The 20,000-nt window shown below is 45.6% G+C and overlaps 1 protein-coding gene across 1 annotated transcript in view; it reads left to right on the forward strand.

Annotated features, from left to right (window-relative positions):
- The window catches only part of LOC126537195 (gamma-aminobutyric acid receptor subunit alpha-6-like), a 55,475-nt gene that overhangs the window by 11,631 nt on the left and 23,844 nt on the right, over positions 1–20,000 (forward strand). The window contains exon 2 of the mRNA XM_050184385.2: positions 12,258–12,370. Coding sequence (XP_050040342.1) covers positions 12,258–12,370 — 113 coding nt within the window. The remainder of the gene's footprint in view (positions 1–12,257; positions 12,371–20,000) is intronic.

Genomic DNA, 20,000 nt, shown 5'->3' on the forward strand with positions numbered 1-20,000 from the left:
TTTGTAACTGGGCTCGTAGCGGTGGGCGACAAAGAACCCAGAGAGCAGTGGCGTTTTCTTGTGCATTTCGCAGACAATAGCAGGCCATACGACAGCTTGTGCCTGACGCAGCAGTCTTTTTCGCATCGTCGTAATGGTGTCATCCTTACTTTTTTTTTTTGCGTTATCTTGGTGTTCAGTTGGGGAAGTTTGCATGGGATTTAAAGAGGTCTGCAGAAAGGTAGAAGGGCTTGGGAGATTTAGAGAAGTAACTGCTGTCGCGGTAAAGTTAGTCCAGAGCCGGCCGAATCGCTCAAGTCTAGTGACTTACTTTGAAGTGACAGCTTTCATTGGCTCTTTCGCGGGCCTTCGTGGCCATTGAATTTTCGTTATCCTAACAACCACAGGACAGAGCATGTATTTTAACCAACTGACTTATACAGCCATCTGTTCTACTCCTATATGAGTGCCAGTGACCGGTGACCAGCTGTGTTCTTCAGGGGTTACGCAATCAAACAACTAGCGGTATTCAAATATTTCTACTGCAACGAATGTATACGCTCCTAAGTGCATAATTCTGTTATTAAAGTATTGCTTGCCTCCGCCGGGAGACCTGGCGCACCTACTCAGTAGGTTTCTCGCCGAGTAAAATGAAATTATAACCGTATACAGGGTCGATCTAGGAGACAATGTAACAGTAAACTAGGCGAATACCGGGGAGGGTGTAATGAAAAATGGACTGATTCTGGAGACTGCAATCCCCAGTCGCATGGGTCGCGTGATGAGGGGCTCCGCGGGGGCGAGGCAATTGAGCCAGTGCTAAACCTTGCTGTAGATGTCAATTCTTTGTATTGGCAATACTTCGCAGTACTTCGTATGTGCTTCGTACGAAACTGCCAAATTTGTATTATTTACTGGCATGATCATATAAGATGTTGGCACTAGTATAGTTTTTGTGGGCAAGGTAACTGCGCTTTCGTTCGGTTTGAGCGCCCATGGTCATTTTCCTTCTTATTCCAGTGTAGGGCAACAAACCGGGAGCTCATCTGGTTGACCTCCCTTTCATTCTTCTCCTTGCTTTCTGTCTATCTCTCTCCTTTATTTCCTGCGACATATGGGAAATTTTGTCACAGAAAAGTTCGGATATCCCGACAACAGACTCATAACAAGTCTGTAGTCTAAATATCAAAACACTAAACATTTCACAGCAAATCAAGAGAGCAAAATGATGCGGTGGTACAAAAACAACACAAGCTTGTACAGGCCATCGAAACATGGACAAAATTTCAAATGCACATAATCTGCGATCTACAACATTCATCCAATCACTGTGCACGAGAAAATCCCGTAGAGCCTTGATAGCTAATCTCTGCTGGGGCGTGACCAGGGTCGAAGCACTTTCGGCGTACACTGTCCAGGATGGGGCGAAGGAAGATTTGGAGCGTGCGCCCGGGCTCCTGCATGAGTGTTGCATTTCCGTAGCAGTCAGGTCGCTTGACCACAGGAACCTAGTTGAGCAACTGTGACACTCTCGCCTTCCTTCGTGCGGGCTTCTTTTTATTTCCCTATCTTTCTCTGTGCGTGATTTTCTTCTTTATCTTTCTGTCTACCCTCGCCCCTTCCCCAGTGCATGGTAGCGAACGGGATATCTATGTCCCTGTTAACCTCCATGCCTTTCTCATCTTATTTGTTCCTGTCTTTCTCAGTAACGGCTAAACCTGGAAGCCTATGGGCGCAAACAGAAAGAAAGCGCTGGAAACAGTAGCTTTCGTAAAATGAAAATGTCTACTAATTGTAACGCTAGGCTACAATTTTGTGCGTCTGTTACTATGTATGCATCTTTATTAATACAGTAAATGTGCCTCGAGGCATATTGTGTAAATAAAATCGAAGAAAAACGAGCAGCTCTGCATTTTTCAGGGAATTGCAGCAATGTCTCAGCGAACAAATTTGCCAGCTATGGGCGCGGAACCCGCAGCCCCCGTATAACGCGAGCGGAGCTCTACTAATTGAGTCACGGCTGGTTGTCACACCCCTCACGTTCCTGAGCACTTAGCGATACACGTCTATGTACGACCCAGCCCTGGCAGCGTTAGCCAGCAACGTTCACGGCCAAGGTGGCGGAAATGGAAGATCCATTCAGCAGTGGTGCCATATAGAACCTAGTACTAACCATTATATAGTCAGCATGCTCACACATGAGTACACTCGCTCGTACTCACTCGTGCTCACTCGTCCTGAGTACGAGTACGAGTGAGTGACGAAGGGCGTCAGGTGGAAGCTAATATGAAGACGAGTCAGCGCCAGTCATTTCGAACGCCCGTGCATAGGAACGTGAGTGTGAGTAAGCATGAGTGTGAGTGCGTGGTGGTGTATATCGTGAAAACGATATCGGTCGCTGACTACAAGTGTCCGCTTAATTATGTCGAGCTATAGTACTATCGCAGGAGGGCACCTATCCAATCTATTTACTCGGATTGCCAATCGGTAAAGTTGGTAATGGTGCAGTTTCAACTGTACCACCGAAGACAGGGACAAACGAAAATGAGAAAGGACGTGTGCCGTCCTGTGTTCCATTTCGGCCGAGGCGCAACGCTGTTGTAGTTGAGACAGAATCGCAGTAAAGAAATAAATTTTACCCGCCGCGGTATCTCTGGGGCTAAGACGTAGCCCTAGTGAGGTGCTTCTGCCCAACTTTTTTGAAAACGAAGGACATGACCTCTGCACAGCTCTAAATCAATTAAATAGAAAACCGTTATCCTGGAACAAGACCTTGGGACCGTGATCTCGCATATCGCACCTACAAAAGGCTACAAAAGGGCTGCTGCGATATTTGAAAGCTACCGGATTTAGCGACCGTCTGTTATCCGGACTGAGTCACCGTCAGTGGATATAAAGCAGGAAACTTTACTACGCTGGCGATATTCACAGTGGACCTTCTCTTCTTCTTTAAATCTTTCCCTCCCCTTTCCGCTTCCCCGGTGTAGGGTAGTCGACCGGGCTCAGTCCTGGTTAACATGCCTGCCTTTCATTCATTATTTTCTCACTCTCTCTCTACTGAAGTCGAGGATGCGGGTTCGATCCCGGCGGGTGAAACGCTGACACCCGTGTACTAAGATTTAGGTCCACATTAAAGAACCCAAGGTGGTCAAACATTAATCCGAAGTCCTCCACTATGGCGTGCCTCATAATCAGATGGTGGCTTTTTGCACGTAAAACCCCAGCATTTAGTCGTTTTAATTTAGAGTTGTTTAAGCTTTTTCGAAAAAAAGTATCGTCATCATCATCAGCAGCAGCAGCATCGCCAGCCTATTTTTATGTGCACTGCAGGGCGAAGGCCTCTCCCAGTGGTCTACATTTACCACTGTCTTGCGCTAGCTGATTTCAACTTGCGCCCTCAAATTTCCTAATTTCATCACCTCATCTAATGTTCTGCCGTCCTCGACTGGGCGTCCTTTCCCTTGGCACCCATTATGTAACTCTAATGGTCCCCCGGGTATCTGCTCTGCGCATTCATTACATGGCCTGCCAAGCTCCATTTTATTTCTCTAAGTGTCAACTAAAATATTGGCTATTCCTGTTTGCGCATTGATCCACACCGCTCTCATCCTGGCTCTTAACGTTACGACTAATATATTTCGTTCCATCGCTCTTTGCGCGGTGCTTATGTTGTTCAAGAGCTTCTTTGTTAACCTCCAAGTTTTTGTTCCATATGTTAGCACCGGTAGAAGGCTATGATTGTACACTTTCCTTTTCAACGAAAGTAGCAAGCTCCCAGTCAGGATTTGGTAATGCCGGTCGTATGCATACCAACCCATCTATTTTTTTCTGTAAATTTCCTGCTCATGATAAGTGTCCTTTATGTGTAATTGATCTAGATAAAGGTAATACTGGACAGAGTCTATAGAGGCTGACTGGCGATCACGAATTCTTGTGCCCTCACCAGTCTGTTGAACATTGCCTTTGTCTTCTACATATTAATCTTAAACCCTACTCTTACGCTTTCTCGGTTAAGGTCCTCAATCATGCGTTGCAATTGATCACAAAATAGTATAGAAAAAGGTAAAGAAAATATTCCTTCCTCAACGCTTCAGTTGTGCCAAAGGGACCGAGAATTTCACTCTAATTGCTAGCAACCTTATGAATAAATTTATTTTACTGATTATCTTTTAAATTAGAAATCTTAGAACACACTGTTGTGATTTAGAAGTGGAGCTGGTGGTTTCTCTTTTCCGTCCCTCAACAATTTAACCATACGAATAGGTCCATTGCATATGTTTTGCTAACATCTCCAGTATAGCACATAAATAAATAAAGATATAAATAAACTTATTGATAAGAAATGCGCAAGCAGGTAACAATTTCGTAGTATTTGCCCCTAACATCTGTCCCAATATGCATAGGCATTTAGAGCAATTTCCCCTCTGTCTTTCAGCACACAATAAGACCTTTGTGGTGCACCAATTGTTAAATCGCAATTTTTTAATATCGCTTGTGGCATATTGCAAAATTCTCGTCCTTGACCTGGATTATTCGTAGAGGCGGACATTACTAGCACTAGAAATCGAAACACATATTGAACTACTTGACAAAAATTCTCTATTTACCTTCACACTTATTTTTAATTAATTACCTTATGACACATATTGCAATTTGTGAATTGTAACCCGTGAGCTTGCAAAACGTATGTACTTGAAATGAATTTCGAGGATGACACCAGTTTCTAGACATTATTTCTTAAAAAGTGCAACGAAATACATTGTCATTCCAGCTACTTTCGTGCTTCAATGCCTAAGGCAGCGTTTTGTTAAAGAGAGTATGTGGAATAAGAGTGCATATTTGGGGCGAGTTTGATGGTGCATATCTACAAACTGGTGCCATTCTGGAAATTCATTCTGGGTGAAATACGTCTTGCAAAACTCATCGCCTACAATTCGTGAATTGCAATAAGTAACGTAAAGTATCCATAATTACTATGTTTAGCGCAAAACAACGGACACAAGAGAGACGACCAGGACAAGGCGCTACTCTCAACTGACATCATTTAATGGCGTCACTCCTTTATAGAGAGCAGAATCTGGAAGAACATGAGCAGTGAGCACCATGTGCAGGAACCACCAACATCCGATCACCAGAGCGCACTCATGTGACGAATAAAAAAACAAACATATTCAGCGCTGTACAAGGTTAAAGAAGGCACACTAATGCACTGCGAACCCGATGACTGTATGAAAATAGCTTCCACTAAATCTCACATGGTAATTCTCACACGATAATTGAACTAGCCCGCCAACACACTGTAACGCAACGTAATTAATACTATATATAGTTAGTTGAATTTTTGTTAATTAGTTGAATATCTGTTTCCTTTTCTCGGGCAAATAATGTCCGCGCAACGTCTGCTTTCTCGTGCAAGCAATGAATAATCCAGCGCAAGAGCTACAATTATGTTAGGTGCAACAGGCTATTGTTCTTTATGTTAATTCTATAAAGCTTAAAAATTATCACCCTGTAGAATACGCCATGCTTTGTGACGCATCGTTGTTGCCTTTAGCCCAGGCGTGGCACTCGCCCCTGAAAGGCGGCAAATTTGTCATTCCACCGGCTGTGCGGTGCGCAGACGCCGCCTCGGGGGTCCGGAACCCGCAATTCGGCTCAAAATGAATTGACGCGGACACGGACGACGTGGTGCGACGTCCCTGACCTGGATGACATTTGTTAGAGAACTAAGAGTGGTGTTCTCGTTTTTTTTTTTTTCGCTCTCTCTTCGTTCATTGTTTTCTTTACTAAGCCCCAGTACATATGGCTTGCAAAGTGTCACGTATAGAGCGCTGTGCGCTTTCGCCTCGGTTTGTACCGAAAATAGCGAAACACAATCCGAATGAAAATGTAGGAGCCGTTCACACGCTTCAATGCCTCTAAATGGCGGTACGGGAACCGATATGCCATGACTAATACTGATTACCCGGTGGTTCCGGATTAAAAAAAAGAAGAAAGGAAATAAGAAGGCTGACAGAAAGCCAGCCTAGCGCCGGCGTCTGCAGGGCACCCATTTCTGCAAGACCAGACTGCCTATCAACCGCGCGTTTCGAAATGTGTCTGTGGGTTTGTGACACACCATCGCTCTTGTTCATTTCGGGCGACGTGATGTCATTTCGAAATCGCGGAGTGCTGTTTGTACAGAAAAAAAAGAAAAAAACGAAACAAAACAGAACCACGAGAGCACGGTGTCGCCAAATGCAGTTTAAGATTTAAAACGGTGTGAACGGGTGGATACTCTTGGCTTTCCTCGCGTAGTGTTAAGGTACGGCTGATCCTGTTGTAGCTACGCGCCGGATCCGAGATTTGAATCTTTTACGATGGCTGCAGGATGAGCCGAACATTGAGGCTTAAGCGGCGGCCTACCTGCAAATCGGTTACTGTTGTGTCCGCTCCAGGGAGTGTCGTGCATACTCCGGCAACGTGGACGGTCGCTTATGAGATCTCGCGAGAAATACGTGTACGTGTGCCGAGCGCGCTCGGTTAGTTGCGTTGATAAGGTGAAGAGACTGCGGCTAGGATAGCGCAAACATTCTATTACGATTCCTTTAATTTTCCCGATTCATCTGGGATGGCAGCAGTGCTTGAGCTGAAAGGTATAAAGGGGGCGGGGGGAATAATCAACAAAGAAATAAAGTGATGCCTTGATTTTCGACTTCCTACATTCTACAATTCATCTTTCTTTTAATTTTTGCATTGTTCCTTTCGCTTCTTAAATATTTTTCACCTTGGGAATAGACATTTTAAGGGGCTGCTTTGTCCAGCCGCTTGTATAGAAGAGAAAGCGAAAGCATGATTAATCAATTTGTTTATTTTGATGTACGCTATTTTTACTTCATGCGGGTTAGTTAGTTAGTTAGTTAGTTAGTTAGTTAGTTAGTTAGTTAGTTAGTTAGCTGGTGAGTTAGTTAGTTAGTTAGTTAGTTGGTTAGTTAGTTAGTTAGTTAGTTAGTTAGTTAGTTAGTTAGTTAGTTAGTTAGTTAGTTAGTTAGTTAGTTAGTTAGTTAGTTAGTTAGTTAGTTAGTTAGTTAGTTAGTTAGTTAGTTAGTTAGTTAGTTAGTTAGTTAGTTAGTTAGTTAGTTAGTTAGTTAGTTAGTCTAACAGCTAAACCTAGTAAATAGCTATGACGATATATTCCACTGCCTGTAGAACCATACCAGTTAATCATATAAGAAAGGATAGAATATTGTCGACGACATGGCAACTGAGGCCAGGGTAAGGGCATTCGTTTCTCTCGGTTACCAGTTCTGTGTTGAGCGCCAAAAAGAGTGAGCTGTTAATTTCCACTAAATTTATATCGTCTATTTGCTCCATTAATTCATCATATACCTTGGACAAAAATACTTCATCTTCAGGGATTGAAACTGCGCGATCGACTTTGGCAGCGAAGTCCATGGCCCTATAGGTACGGGAGAGTATGTTCATTACTTAAAAGAAACATACAAAGTCAAGGCATTGCTGATGACGGCCGAGCTTAATGCGACTTAAGGGAAGACAGTCCTCCTCTGGCTCCGAACTTTGTCTTTGCACGCAAACTTAACATCAGTGCTGGGCAGCTTCGCGCTCAGCTGATGCAGAAAGAAGCCAAGTGCCAAGAGGAAAAGTGAATAAAGAATGGACCGGCTGTCCTATGAATCATCCCCCCAAGGTTTTCATTCCCCGCTGCTTTACTTCGCTTTCATATTATTTTTTCTTGTTGTTGGTGCTCTCGTTTTGAAGACCGAATCTTTCTGGCACTTGGTTATTCAAGTCAGTGACGCCAGGTGTTCTCCGTGCCGTCACATTTGCATTTGAAGTTTCTGCTCCATTTTGGTCTCTCATCTTGGCCTTGTATCGTCGTTACTTCTCTTCAGTCGTTTTTTTTATTTTTTTCTTCTTCTTTTATATACATATATAGCCCTTCTCGCATAGTACGAAATCTGAATTTTATCTACGTTCGTAGCTAAGTAATTTCCTTATTTTACCGGCACTTCTGCTCCATTCATCTTCTTCTTTTTTCTTACTCCTACGCGGTTCATCGAGCAGACATTGAACAACAGCGGCGGCCGCGTAAAGGATGTCCTCCCGCTTTAATCTAGCTGCATTATGAATGAAGAACGTTTGCAGGAATAGTCTGGCTCCCTGGAGGTCTTTCAAAAGCGATGGTCTCTTTCAGCTGCGGAGTTCATACCTGGCAAAATGCTTGTCAGTAGGTCAGAGGTCAGTAACTCCTAGAATAATTTAGGCGCTCATCACGTACAGTGCGAACTGCGTTCTGTTGTTACGCCAACCAACCAACGAGCTTTGAAAAAAAAATTAACGCAACCCATCACGTGCTGTGCACGTGCTTTTATCAGACGTCTTCATAGTACGTTTATATTATTCATACCTGACTCCAGCAGGATTTCAAGTAACGCTCAAAAATCACTTACTTAATGAACAAGAATTAAATCAGATAAGTGGATATCAAAAAGTGGCTGTCAATAATTAAACCAGATAAGTGGCTACGATACACACACTCGCTGTGTTTTCTAATGCGATACTGTCCACTTATTTCCGTAGATTTGTAGAACCTAAATTTTGTGCAGGATTGGTCTATTGAACTCCGTCTCTGAAATTTTGTTCAAGATAAGCTGGTTCTCGAATTTGCATACACATGGTAACACATATTATCCACTACTCTCGCCATGTTTAACAATGCATTTTTGGGCAAGAAACTGGGTCATTCTTTACCCCACCCGAAGGCGAGAGCATATGCGCGAGGCCGGTCGGATTCGCCTGCCGAAACTTCGCGAAGACTGCCACTACAGACACCAAGGCAATGCAGCTTAGCAGTGAGGCAAGTGATTACTTCGCGAACCCTCTAATAAAGCAAATATTTGTTTGTCTACTCCCTCATCTCCTTCTGGATGACAGCATTTCCCAAGAACACCCGAGAAGGGGATAGTGCACATCCTCTTCAGCGTTGTCCCAATGGCACAATGAACTTTGTAACGCATTGTATTATTTACAAAAATTGCGGCGAACCGCTCAGGTCGCTCGACACCATCATCGCGTAAATTTTTCACTTTTGTTATCTTTATTATTATTTTTTTCGCGTATGAGTTTTCAACTCATTAACTTTACGTCATGGCATGTAGGTTACATGTCATGCATTGCGTAGGAATATGAGAGACCGTACTCTCAGGTGATAGATTTCGGAGATACTACACTCCGCGTGGATAAGTGACTGAATGAGCCGACGGAAGGGGATGATAGAGTGAACACCACCCTCCAGCTTCACCTTCACGTTGCATATAGCTATCCTGTGCGTCGATGTGGTCGGCATCTCTCCTTTGAAGCAACGAACGAGCCGGGTGCTGCGTAATATGAAATTGGAGTCATCCCTGAAAATCGATTGATCGATAATACGGCGAGGTACCACAATTTTCCTAGATGAAGGTGTATTTCATTGCTGGTTGATGATAACGCTGGTTTCTCACAAACACGTATGCTCTTAAGATAAATATGAAAAGGCAGCACTAGCGAGATTAATCTTTTTTTTTTTCTTCTAGTGGTGATATTCACCCATTGGATTCATTGTGGGTCAAGGTAACTGCATGGGTACGTACTTGTGACATATTGTTTGGAGAGTAATTGAAATAACTGGCCTCTTCATGCGTTCAATGGTTATACGCAGAAAACATGCCTACATCGCTTGTCTACCCGGCGTAAACTCCGGTCATGCCTCGTACCCCAGCCATAGCGCAGCACAAATTAACAAATGCGCGTCAGTCGAGCGGCGCATCGTCCTCAGTTAAGACTCCGGAGGAGCTCTCGCGAACTCTCCACGGCCGAGCTCGCGTCTTGAAATCCCTTGAGCCGTCGCTGCCTCAAATTGCGCCGCGAGCGCTTGACCGAACAATGGCCACGACGTTGCTCGGGATTATCCTTGTCCGGCGTAATCCTTCGCTGCGGGCTCGTCAGACGAAGGCACTCGGCCCTCATTGGGCCGTTAAGGACTCGGGCTGCCTGCATCGGTCCTAATCATGACAATCCGTGCGGTCTTCTCGGAAAAAAACAAAAAGCTCGGCATTCTATACCATAGCCATTTTTTTTCGTTTCCTGCGCTCAGAGGAATTCGAGAGATGCCTCCTGATGCGCGCTTCAAGTCAACGATCGCAAAACGCGTTGTGTCGTTCCTCTCTGCTTGTGACTTTCTCTTGTGGCGTCATTCAATGCTCCCTCCGGTCAGCGAAAATTTAGAGTCGGGCGCGTAAAGACGTCGACTATAAGTGTTCTTAACCCAGTGATCTATTCTCACTGTGTTTGTTTGAAGGAATGGAAGATGCCACTTACCGCCCTTATTTGGTTCTCCCCGGCGCTCTCACCAGCAGCTATGTGAACATCGTTGTATCTATAGTCCGGGTTAGTTTGTTTTTTTTCTTCCACACTCCTCTTTCAGTTTCGTCATCATCGCCTTGCGCTCGCTCTGCCTTGTGCCCTTGAACTTCGGTTTGTATAACAGTGGCTGAACTTCCAGACCGCTCCTTACAATGGCAATTTTCCTTCACTTGATTTATATCACCTTTTTTTTTACTTTCTTCTGCTCTTTCTGTATAAGCGCTTTCGAAAAAAAGAAAAAGAAAGCGTTCTGGCTATGTTTCACACTCACCCGCCGTGGTTGCTCAGTGGCTATGGTGTTGGGCTGCTGAGCACGAGGTCGCGGGATCGAATCCCGGCCACGGCGGCCGCATTTCGATGGGGGCTAAATGCGAAAACACCCGTGTGCTTAGATTTAGGTGCACGTTAAAGAACCCCAGGTGGTCAAAATTTCCGGAGTCCTCCACTACGGCGTGCCTCATAATCAGAAAGTGGTTTTGGCACGTAAAACCCCAAATATTATTATTATTATTATGTTTCACACTGACCATTCATGAAAGGGCCCGTCAAACTTCTAAATAGTAACCATACGCACACACACTTATTTTGGGTAGCCAAGCTTACTCAACGCCGATTCCTACGTGTCATGAATGGTAAGTGCGTACAGCTAATTCGAACTCCTACGTGCACTTGGAGAACCAATAGTTGCAACGTAATAAAGTTTTACACATTTCGAATGTTTACCTAATCGGCAGAAAACGCACTTTAGGTTATGAAATGCTTCAATGACCGATGCTGAATAACTTTTAAAGTTACAGTAAAGCAAAGTCAAGCCAAGAGTCAGAGAGATTTGTCATAAGATAAACGCTGTGAGATCTGCCTGAATTACTGTGTTATAGTCCTCTACTGTGCGTAGAGGCAAGAAGAAAGGCAGAACAAAAGGAAACAGAAGTAACGATTGTAAGAAGAAAAAGTAAAGGCGCTTGAATAAATAAACTGAAAACACTTATTACAGTCGCATACCTGGTTCACGTTATCTAAAAAAAGAGTTAAGAAGAATTAGTGTCAACCGATACCGTGACAAAAATACTCACCCGTGCTACGAACAAAGAGAACAATTAACGGCAGGCGAGTATCACAGGCAAGGTTTCGCATGTCCGTGTCACGCTCTGCGATAGCGTAAGTCACCGAGCCAACACGTCGCCTTACACGCAGAACGCGTATATGGCTGCATCCTGGCTTGTTTCTAGTTTCACGAGAAACTCCTACGGACACCTAATCGTGCGCAGGTCTGGAATGGTCACGAAGGGAGGTGCAAAATTAAACATGTGGGCTGATTGCACTTATGTAATTATGCATCGCATTACATCGTGAATTTCATTGTACAGTTGTAATGCATATATTTGCGCTCATATACGCTTATAAGCAAGTGGTAGCGTTTCGCGTTGAGACCTGCTTCCGAAAGGGAAATGTTAGACTGCTGCAAGTATGCCTAAAAAAAGCAGTTGGTTTTCTTAATGCTTTGGATCAAGTGCTTATACGCCTGCCCGACTTTCCAGTGGGAATTATGGTCTATGGGTCTGTATCGTGGTTAAAGCTCTATAGGTCGCGTCAGGCCTTTCGTGTATAATGAGGGTTGGTGTTGTCCCTCCCGCCGCTACTGTCAAACAGTGTTCTCCTTGTGTCTATAAAAAACTTGGTACCTACCGTTTAGTCAGTAGTCTTGACTTGATAGCGGTTCAAAACAGTTGTAGAATTGAATGTGGAGGCTTCGTTCTGAAATGTAAATCTACGCTCCGATGACCGTGTGCGCGAGAATTCCCTATTCGCGCCAAAATTGCCGAGTGCTTTAAAATGGCTACCAGGGGGACACGTTTCCCTTTCTCTCTTTCTCGCAGGCAGGCCGAAGGCAGCCGCTCGGCTCGAGGCATCATGGCCAACACCAGCAGCCTCCTGGATAGCCTGCTCTCGGAGAAGAACTACAACCGCCAATTCAGACCAGGATTCGGAGGTCCGTATCCGAGCGCGGTGAGCGGGCGTTTCTAGGCCAGCGCTGACGGGGACCCGTTTTTTCCAACTCGAGACCTCCGGCCCTCTTTAGGGTTTCACGGGCGTCGGTTATAACGTCGGGAAGCACAAGGCACTTGAAAAAACTCGACCGCATTTAAACCATTTCTGCGTTACGCGCTATCTCAGAGGAAATGCATCGTATTGGCAGAGCCCATAGAGGCGACGTTTGGCACGAGCGGAAAACACAAGTTGTACTTACTCCGGGATCGACCCTTGTGCCAATTAAGAAACAGGATGTTTCAGCACCCAGTGCGCTAAGGTATTTAAAACGCTTAACGCTTACAAAGGAGAAATAAGCACATTAATCAGGCACGCAGAAATAATCCGAAACAATAGTGAAAGAGATCATAACATGGGATATTACTATGAATCATATTAAGCAACAAAAAACGTCACGGGTCGTCTCGGTATTGTATAAATTCGGAATCGGCCAATCAGACCATATTGCGCTGACTCAGGAATTGACCCCGGCACTTTCGAGCCGTGCAGTTGACAGCTCGAGCGGTGCTTGGCGGTTATGCGTCGTTTGGCTCTGGCAGCGTTAGGTATCTGCACAGCGCTTAGATATCGCGCATGTAGAAGGCGTTGAAGTGTCGCTGAAGGAGAATAAAAGGCAGGGCGCTTGCATGGCTTGCTCCCCTATTTCAACCCTTCTCATGATAAATTCTCTCATTGCATGTCCTTCTGTAGAGCGTCGCATAATGCTTCCATGGCTCTGTATCTAGTTACCAAGCTAATAGCATGTTATACAGATGCGTATCTTCCACCGGTTCCACCAATGCATGTCATTCATAAATAACGTGAAGACACGTTGTGTGTGTGCGTGCGTGTGTGTGTGGGGGGGGGGGTTCTTTTGTTTACAGTCCTTTATATTGCCACTCAGCATTCTAGATAAGAAATAATTAATAGTACAGCGTCGTGTAGTCGGTGGACTAAACGACTGCTGTCACTTCCATACCCTTCCGCGTTGCTTACCCCTACAGAATTTGCCAAATTGATGAGTTTCTATTGAAGGTGCAAGAACCAGATACTTTGGACACGTCAAGATGTTGTGTAGCGTATGGCTTCAAGCCAGTGTGGCACAGAGTTAATGCAATACGCGTTCAAACAGGAAGCATTCGGCATGAGGTTTCCTCCACCAGGGAAATTCTATAAAGGCGACGATCGGGGCGCGTGTGTATCCCTGCGGAGAATGTGTGTTTGCACTCGCTAGAATGGTTCGTAGGGCCGGCCTGTGTCAATGGTTCGAGTGGAGAGCTCCGATTATACATTGGTCTGTCCTTGTAAACTATTCCGGTGAACAGAATAAAGTCAGCCTGTTGCTCGATGGTAAGTCCGCATGATAGCCACTGTCCCACGGCCTAAACGATGCACCATAGCTTATTTTAGTTTACTTTATTTTCGCCCCGAAGTTCAGCTGCTAGCCCCGTTGACGCCATCCTGCTCCACTGCTCTACCATAGAGAGCCAAAGAGCTCTCGTGGCTGGGACCCGGGCCGCCGCGGAAGCCACAGGGGTCCCGGACTAGGGACCCCCCCCCCCCCCCTAGACTTTGTTAGGGGTTCGCCCTTACGGCCTTCCCCAACTCTCTCTAGTATATATGACCATTAAATCTTTTCCACCGCCACCACCACCGATGCTGCGACGAATAAGGCCTTCCCCAACTCTCTCTTGTATATATGGCCATTAAATGTTTTCCACCACCACCGGTGGTACGACCAATATTTCCTATAACAACGACGGCGCGCCTGTCACACTGCGCTCCACGGTAGTTGTAGATTACATGTCTACAAAAAGTTTCTTGCAACAAAAACAAAAAAATAAAACAGTGCCTGTCACGCATCATGTATACCTCAACGTGGTTGCAGCATTGCTGGACGCCAAGCAGTGCCGGCAGCGTTTTTCGCAGACTCTCACGTAGCGCTGGATGATTAAGGAAGAATTCTGTTACGCTTGCGTTACTGTTGTGCACGTCCTTCTAAATAGAACACCAAGGCCGAAAGAACCGAAAGTCACCATTGAAAATGTATGCATTGCCGTCAGTGCTGGCCTTTACCTAACCAGCTGTTTTCGCAAAGCTTAATACACGTCTCAGCGCGGTTAATTTGCTACTTTCTCTTTCTTCTTTTTCTTTTTATGGCGCCCTTTTGATTTCCTCTCGTTGCCGCGGAAAAAAAAGAACAAAATGTCATCAAGTTGACGGTCATCACGCATACGCTTGGCGGCGTCGGTGGCCGATTGCGCGTTAAAAACAAGAGAAATCCGCGCTGCGTCCGAGGCGCGAGCTTTGGCGGCGTTGTTTTTCGGGGCCCAGTGGCGCGTAGCCCGAGCGCGACGTGACCGCTGTCGCCATGGCCTCCAAGTCACGCTCTGAATCCGGTGCCATGGGCGCCGTCTCTCGCTGCGCTGTGGACACCGGGTGCTCTGCGCCCCCGCCGCGACGGACTGGACTGCCTCGCCCCTCTCCTACCTGAGGTGGTGCTTTACGGCTGCTGCTGCACCCCGCCACTGCTGAGGAACTCTAGGAGAAACCTCTCCTGGGCGGAGATGTTGTAGATACTGTGGCGTCTGTAACAGTCTCACCAAATCCGAGCAGCACAGTGAAGCCTTTGCGTCGTGTCAACCAACCAGAACAAAAGAACCACAAGGAGTGCCTTCTGCACTGTGCGTGGCTGGTCGCCCTCTGCCTGACGCCGAGTGAATGCAAGCTTCACGGAAGGCTCAGTGGCGCGCAATGAGCGAGCCGTCCTCCATTCTGCGAAACAAGCACCCTATGCTGCAGCTATGAGAATTCGGGGATCCGAGAGACTATATCCCCCCCCTCTTTTTTTAACAGTCATGTATGAAGAAAAGAATGACTAAGGCAGCTCTCGTTGCTGATTGGCTGACCGTCGAGCCGTATCATTGGCCGCAATGCACGGATTCGGTGAGAATAAGTATAGGCAGAAAGCACAGTTACATGAGCGGTGCATAGTAACCACAGCGCTTTAAACAAGTATGCATAAGAGTAGCACTGACTACTGATCCCAGCTTTTCTGACTCTTCGGTCATTCGTCAACCTTGCTATTTTTCTCGCCAGTTTGAAACGTTGCTTCCAATTCTCATATAGTTTCCCATCCTTTGATGTGAGCTTCGTCGTCTTTTTATGTCTTAGTTTGTCGTCCTTTCATGTGAGGGCAATACACAGAATCGAGGTGCTCAATTTTTATTATCAACCATGAGAAGTAATAATGAAACTAAGAAAATCATAGGGGAAATAACCGCTTTTGCTGAAGTGTACAATTCCGATGAGGCTTCAATCTGCTATATACTTCATAACCTTTACAAAGGAAGCGGGACATAAAAGTAGAAGAAAAGACAACTTTGTGGCCAGTAACAGACAAACCCACAACCTCCACATCAAGCGTGCGTTGCTCTGGCAGCCATGACACTTGGAGATAGCATATAAAGGTTTATTGGTGAATTGTATGCGCTCCTATGGTCACGTACCACGTGACGCATAAGGTTCGGTCTAACGGGTGCTGGCACCCGCCATCATGGCCATGAGGGCCCCGCGCTAATACTTCAATGAGCTAAGTGGGATATGCATGAACGTAAGCACCGAAGAATGTGGACGGATGGCCAGAGCCGTTGCCGTGGTTTCAAAAGCAGACTACCGCACGAGTCAAGATTGTTTGTGAATTAGGCTCCCACCCCGGCAAAAATTATTTCATTGCGATGGAAATTTCACGGACACTCCAAGCAAATTTTCGGCGGCGTCGTCACTCTGAGGCTCCACAGATATTTAGGTATTATATATGCTATAGGCTCATCCCCGCGATATATGCAGGTTATATCGCTACACTATTCGATCACTAAAGTCGCTCTTACCAGGTTTTACGTTCTTAATTAAATTATTCATCAGAATTCTGAGAATGGCAGCCCACAAACAAATCTAATGAAATGTGAAATATAACATTCACAGCACATGCCTTTTTTATGTTAAATCTTCTCAGCCTAATATTGAAAGTGCAAAACAATATCGGCGCTCAAACCTGAAAGCGGTGTAACTATACTGGCATGGCTCTTTACGGGCGGCGTAGTGGCACCTGTGCTATGTCATTACAGGCTCTACATGACGCGTTAAAACCTTTAAGGGTGCCCGTAATTTTGGCACATCCGTGTACGCCGCGTTAATCTGACCCGCGTATAGTCAGAACAACGGCCGAGAAGTTCAAGCGCGAGGCTAAACCTTGCTATCGCAGTCTGTTCTTGGCCCTTCCAGGCGAAGCTGACAATTTTCTCTTCCACTTTCATTTTCCCTTTTCTGTTAGTAATGATATCAAGCTTATCGTAAATTTAACTCATATTTCTTGTTTGAATATAGACTTCAGTTAAAGGACGCCACAACAGCAGTGAAGCGGGTGCTAGTTGATGAACGTTAACACTTGACGATCAATGATAAAAGACGGGCGAAGATGAGTGTGTACATAACCTTATCGTTATCTGATCTCACCCAGTTCCTGCTCGGATACAGTCAAAGCAGGGCTCGAATAATCTAACGATTCTATTCCAATTCTTTTCTTTCTGGCTCATTGTCGGTGGTCCAAAGTGCAACACCTACGTCGCCACAATGATCGCCGAGTTTTAAGAGGTGGACGAAAAGAAATAAATAATATCGTTGGGAGGTAATCGTTCATAGTACAGGTCCTAATTTCTTCTATGCTTTTCGCAGCTTCATTGGCTCTTGGCTTCGTTATTTAATCATTCAGTTAGTTAGTTAGCTAGTTAGTTAGTTAGTTAGTTAGTTAATTAGTTAGTTAGTTAGTTAGTTAGTTAGTTAGTTAGTTAGTTAGTTAGTTAGTTAGTTAGTTAGTTAGTTAGTTAGTTAGTTAGTTAGTTAGTTAGTTAGTTAGTTAGTTAGTTAGTTAGTTAGTTAGTTAGTTAGTTAGTTAGTTAGTTAGTTAGTTAGTTAGTTAGTTAGTTAGTTAGTTAGTTAGAGCTTGATGATGTGGCGTGATGATCAGTGAGTAAAGTGAACGAACAAAGACAGCTCCGCATTGGCCCTTTGTGTGTGGGTTAAATGTACTCATCGATTAAGTGCTGCTTCGCCTACCAGCCTGAGCGGGCGGCCGGGAGACTCCTGTGGGCGCCTGCTCTAAAACGGCCGCGCCGTGCGATTGCAGGTGCTCAACAAGTAGCTTCACGCGAGCCAAGCGCGGTTCCTTTATTTAAGCTCCCTTGGCCCACAAAGCACCTAAATTACCGTGTCGAAAAAGACAGGGCCCGGCTAAATTCGTCCCGCACGCCCGGCGACATTCCCAGCCGTCTCTGTCGTCTTTGTTCCTTGCCCACATCCGGCTCCTGACGATTTGTTTTCCCGCCGACTCACACGCGCGCGCTCGCGCTCTCTTAGAAACACTCCTGCCCCGTTGCCGTAGAGCTTGTCGCAATCTGCTCCATCGTCTCTCGTTTAGGCAGCTGATAAGCCCAAAGGAATCGGTTCACAACGTGACCCTCATTCACTCTTGATCCCGCAAGTGATGTCTCTGACGACATTATTTAACGTTCGTTCCTGACAATCTGATAACAGAAAAACTTTAATTGCTTGAATGTCTTCAAAGCTTCTGGGTACCTTTGCGATCGCCGTTCTGAGAAGGATCTAGTTCATTTCCTCTGCGCTTCCCCTTTTCATACTTTTCTAATACCGCTCTGGCTCATCAAACTATTTAACGTAGAAACAGACATGTGAAAGCACAGAGGTTCACAAGAAATGCGCTCGTCAGGGAAGAAAGAAGGGGCAGCGATGAAGGTTAGAAAGCGATATGTGGGCAGAGATTCGATGCATGCACCAGTCGCGCTCAAACGAGTTCACCTCAGAGTAGTAATCTTCGGATGATTATTTCCTTCACGCTTTCTCGTTGAAGAAACTTAAACCTAGAGCGATGAGCGTACAACGTTACCATCGTTAACACTTGATCCTGTAAGCAGTATCCCTAAACAGTTTTATTGGCGTTCCTCGAGCCCATCTGATAACAAATATCCTAATATCCTAATTGCTTGAATGTCTTCAACGTTTCCACGTAACCTCGTGCTTATATGCAGAAGAGACTAGAATCATGGTGGAAATTTTCATCTGACCGCTCACAATTCCCATCCACGCGCTCTAATGCATTTATCATGCTTTCCAAACGTGCATTACCGCCAAAAAGTACATTAGGCAGACGCATGCGCTAAGTTCAGTGAATCATTATTTAATGAAGTACTCCTATAGCCGGATGTTTAACCATGATTCGAAGCAGTCCTTTCAGCCAGCTTCTCTACGAAATTGTGCAGTACATGAGCCGTAAAAACAACAGCCGCATGCTCCGTGGTGTTTGGTCCTAGGTATTCTAAGTCGTTCGATTTCGCGTAAGTATACTGAAAACTAGCATGCGCAAACTACGTCTCGTTTGGAACTGCTGTTACTTTTTCTGTGCTTCCGCGGAAGCGCTAAAAGGAGGTAAGAAAAGACGGCCAAGTTAAGCGGAAACTTCATTTTTTTCTGGCCCACGTACACTGACTTTATTGGAAGAAACCATGTTCTATATAGAGAAGAGGTAAACCACGCAGACAAGCCGCGCAATTGCACGCAGCTCTAGCAAAGCGCAGGTCAGATCAAAAACACGGAGAAAGCCTAGTAAAGCGTTCTTGGCCTCGTGTAAAGATAATTCCGCGGCCATACCAAGAAGGTAAAAGCGTATTTTGAGCGTCAGGCGTTCGCGTGTGTTCTTTTCCTCCTGTTTTACACAATCGTCGTATTATAGGTAGTTTGTCCCTGCACTAGCCGGTTTGCCTCTTACCGACTATTAGTTCATGGATGCTCCAGAGAGAGAGAGAACGTATAAAAAGGTCTTGGAGATCTAAATCATAGGTAGTTCTGGTTAGCTACCCTGCATAGAGGGGGGAGGTGTGTGTAGGAGGATAAAGAAAGAACGAGAGTGAAAGGGGAGAGAAAGTGAGACGCGCACAAAGTAAGGCGCGTGCACAACGATGTCGTAGCAGGTGGCTTCGGAGTCACGGGTGATATTATCCACCGAACTGATGGGATGATAGGGACAGATCCTTCAATCAACCTTTACAGAATCATTTAAATTTAACCTAGCTAATTACCTTGAAGAATACTATTTCGGCTGCCTAATATGCGAGATAAACGTAGAGACAAAAAAGACCCACATGTGAAATGAATTAGAAATGTAAGCTATGCACAAATTTTAACCTCTGTCAAAAGACACTCAACCATAGCAGAAAGAGGAGCATCGCCTCATCCGGTCTGAATGCGGCTGGGATTCCGATACGTAACTGCCGCGACTCATATCAACGCCCTCCGTATCCGTAAGCATGGACATGCGCCACGCGGCGGCCGCGCGCTGCGGGGACCTGGTGAAACGGAAGCGCACCGACTGTGTTGCAGGCAGGCACCCGGCACTGCTTCCAGAGAAGAACTCGGGCGAGCCCGCCCAGCGGCAGTCTGGGGTCAGGCGAGTCCGCGTTCGCATGTCATCCATCATTCCTCCTCGCGCTCTGGTAGCCTGCGGTGTTCGGGAAACCCGC

Source organism: Dermacentor andersoni, chromosome 4 (genome assembly GCF_023375885.2).
Source record: "Dermacentor andersoni chromosome 4, qqDerAnde1_hic_scaffold, whole genome shotgun sequence".
In the NCBI taxonomy this organism is placed as follows: Eukaryota; Metazoa; Arthropoda; class Arachnida; order Ixodida; family Ixodidae; genus Dermacentor; species Dermacentor andersoni.